The sequence below is a fragment of the Lactuca serriola genome, chromosome 4 (genome assembly GCF_051521515.1).
Source record: "Lactuca serriola cultivar US96UC23 chromosome 4, Lser_US96UC23_V15, whole genome shotgun sequence".
Lineage (NCBI taxonomy): Eukaryota > Viridiplantae > Streptophyta > Magnoliopsida > Asterales > Asteraceae > Lactuca > Lactuca serriola.
Window position 1 is genome coordinate 5,711,556 of NC_136411.1, and position 2,860 is coordinate 5,714,415.

Sequence of the window (2,860 nt, forward strand, 5' to 3'; positions counted from 1 at the left end):
ATGATTTTCACAAACCAGAAACTTTTGGCTCTTTAGAAAAGCCAATAAAATGAAAAGAATTCCCAAACAATTAATGTTTAAACTCCCATCTACATGGGCTTGTCAAAGGAGATGGCCCACTCATGGAATCATTGTTGAGAATTTTGATCAGGCAGAAGAATAAACAATTTTACGAATCTATCTACAAGCGAGAGTTAATACTCTCTTTTAACATATTAAAAATAATAAAATATAATCGAGCCAAAACCTGTCGAAAATGTTACGAATGTATACAAACTCTTGTATAACCTTATTAATAAATTAAATTATTATTAATTAATAGTGATCATCGGTTTTTTTTATGGAAATTATGAAAGAGTTCTATTAATAGTCCCTACCACAAAACATTTTATAAATTTTTTGAAAATTCCATATTTTGCAAAGAAAATAAAGTTTTTACAGTATTATATTAGCTTTTTCTTTTTCCTGCAGCCTTTCGTCAGTGAAAATATTTTTGCAATACAGTGGAATTTAGAAATTTCCTAGTGATTTCTAACCACAATTTATCACTTTAAAGCCATTAACATACAAAGGTTTTTACCAATTTGATCAATTACAAGTTTAGAAGAAAAATATCAAAACATACCTCTATGATCCAAATGATCCATTAACAAATTATTTTGCTCTTAGTGTTAGTGGTTGATTCCTCCATGAAATTTCTTCCAATGTCACATTTCAGTCGTGTCTTCGTGATGTTTGATAGGGGTAAAATGGTAAACTTATGTGTGTTTGACCATGTAAAAAGAAACACAATGATACATTTCCACATATAATCGGGTTAACTGATTTCAAGATATAATAAGTTATAAACATTTTCATGTAAGTTGGAAGAAAACAACTTACCAAAAACACTCAAAAAAAAGCTTATTGCCAAACACACCCACCCTACTTACTCCCTTAACCTCCACATGTGTCAAAAGACTATTTTACCCCTCCTTCCCATAGATATTCCAAAAAAGCTTATTGCCAAACATATAATCTTAACAGGTGATGAGCATTCATATGATAATCATAGAGAGTGAGAGTTGAAAAACTTGTTGCTATGCTCCTTCCTTTAGCAGGAGTTACCAGTGCAACAAGTAACAAACATATCAATTGTTGAGAGCACAAAGAAAGAGAAACTTATTCAACAACAATCATTGGTGTGTATCTGCTTAATACATAAAGTTTTAAGGAAAAATCATAAACCATAAAATCATAAATGATTTTGGAAACTTAAGCAAGAGGGTCTCTTTCCTTGTTCTCTTGTAGCAGCTGTTCCCTCACTCTCCTGATCTCTGCTTCCTTCTCCATTCTTTCTTGCTGCAAAACATATAAACCAAATTCATATCATTCTGTTATCAAATGTATCAAAGAATACCTCTCTTCTCATCTCAAGAAAGTAATATAGGTGTGAAAGATCTCTTCCAAAGTTCAAACAATTCATTAACATCTTACTAAGAGCTATTGAGTAGTATCAGATTCATGAACATACTATTTGCAAGTACCCAATTCTAGGTCTGGAGTTGAAAGGTAAATTGGAATATATATTTTGAACTAATTTTGCTCTGATCCATGGAATCGGAGCAGAAAAAAATAATAATTCAATCGTTAAACTAAATGACAACCAATTCCGGTTCATAATCCAAAATCCAAACCTTGAATAAGTTGATATTACTGATATTTACTGATCAGATACACAAATGAATGAATTATCCAGCTGGATATCCATGATTTTTTTGAGCTAAAATACAATTTATACAATCACCACCCACGACATATAATCGGAACCCTAACTTAGAAAATCATGCCAATACATTCCAAGTATGATTAAAATCAAATCACATAGCTAGATAAGCAAAAATGGATAGATAAATATATGTAGATATAAAGATTGTAAGACCTTCTCGTCCTGATGAAGAGCGATCCAGACATGAACTTTATCCATTGATTGCCAGAACACAAAAGCGCCAAGCGACATCCCGAAAAAAGTCGTCATGTTCACCATTTTCGCTACACTCTCGATCTTATTGATGCTTCTTCTTCGTCTTCGACCAGATCGAGCTCCCCTTGATTTTTTATCCCCAAATTTTTTGATCGAGACGGAAACAGCAATGGAAACGCAAAAGGCCGCATACGATGTCGTTATAAGAAAGCAAATAACGATAAGATAAAATTGCAAAAATGGTCATTAGGAATTAGGATCGTATAAAAACCGTGGTTTCAAGTCATTTCTTAAGATAATGAGTTGATAGAGTAATAAATTTTATCTTTGGTACATATTTTGTTACTTAATTTTTTTTGGTGTATTGTTAATCTTTATATATGTTTTTTTTTTTTTTTAAAACATACCATTATGATCGGTAATATAGAATTTTTCCGGTTTTCGACATCTTTTCCGGTCAAGTATGATTTTTCTAGTCATCTTCTTTGGCCATAATCGATTTTCCAGCCACATGAGTTTTTGACATATTTTCCAGATCTCTCTCTCTCTCTTTGAAACAAACCCATAAATCGGGGTTTAGATACACAATCACAGATCTAGAAATCGAACTGAAAAGCAACGATTTCAACCTTCAAACTTAAATTTGGTTACAGATTCGTGGGTTCTTGTATGTGTTCACGGCTGAAGAACACACAAACACACACACAAAATGATTCAAATATTTGATTCTTGTTAGAGTTGGTTCATCATTAGAAATGAGTTAGGGTTCGATTTAGGATTTCTTCAAAAACAAAATTGTTCATCAGATGTGTGTTTGAAATTGATTTCATTTTCAGATTTGTATTTGAAATTGTCCATCGGAAACAAAACCCATTCCATATGTGTGTTTGAAATCAA

General features: G+C 32.0%; 1 protein-coding gene across 1 annotated transcript; it reads right to left on the reverse strand.

Moving 5' to 3' along the window:
• Nucleotides 1-1,014: 1,014 nt before the first annotated feature.
• LOC145100957 (uncharacterized) lies at nucleotides 1,015-2,179 on the reverse strand. The gene is made up of 2 exons (XM_079038106.1): nucleotides 1,922-2,179; nucleotides 1,015-1,341 (listed from the first exon to the last, which is right to left on the reverse strand). The coding sequence occupies exons 1-2, from the start codon at nucleotides 2,024-2,026 to the stop codon at nucleotides 1,255-1,257; spliced, it is 192 nt and encodes a 63-aa protein (XP_078894232.1). The 5' UTR covers nucleotides 2,027-2,179; the 3' UTR covers nucleotides 1,015-1,254.
• Nucleotides 2,180-2,860: the final 681 nt, after the last annotated feature.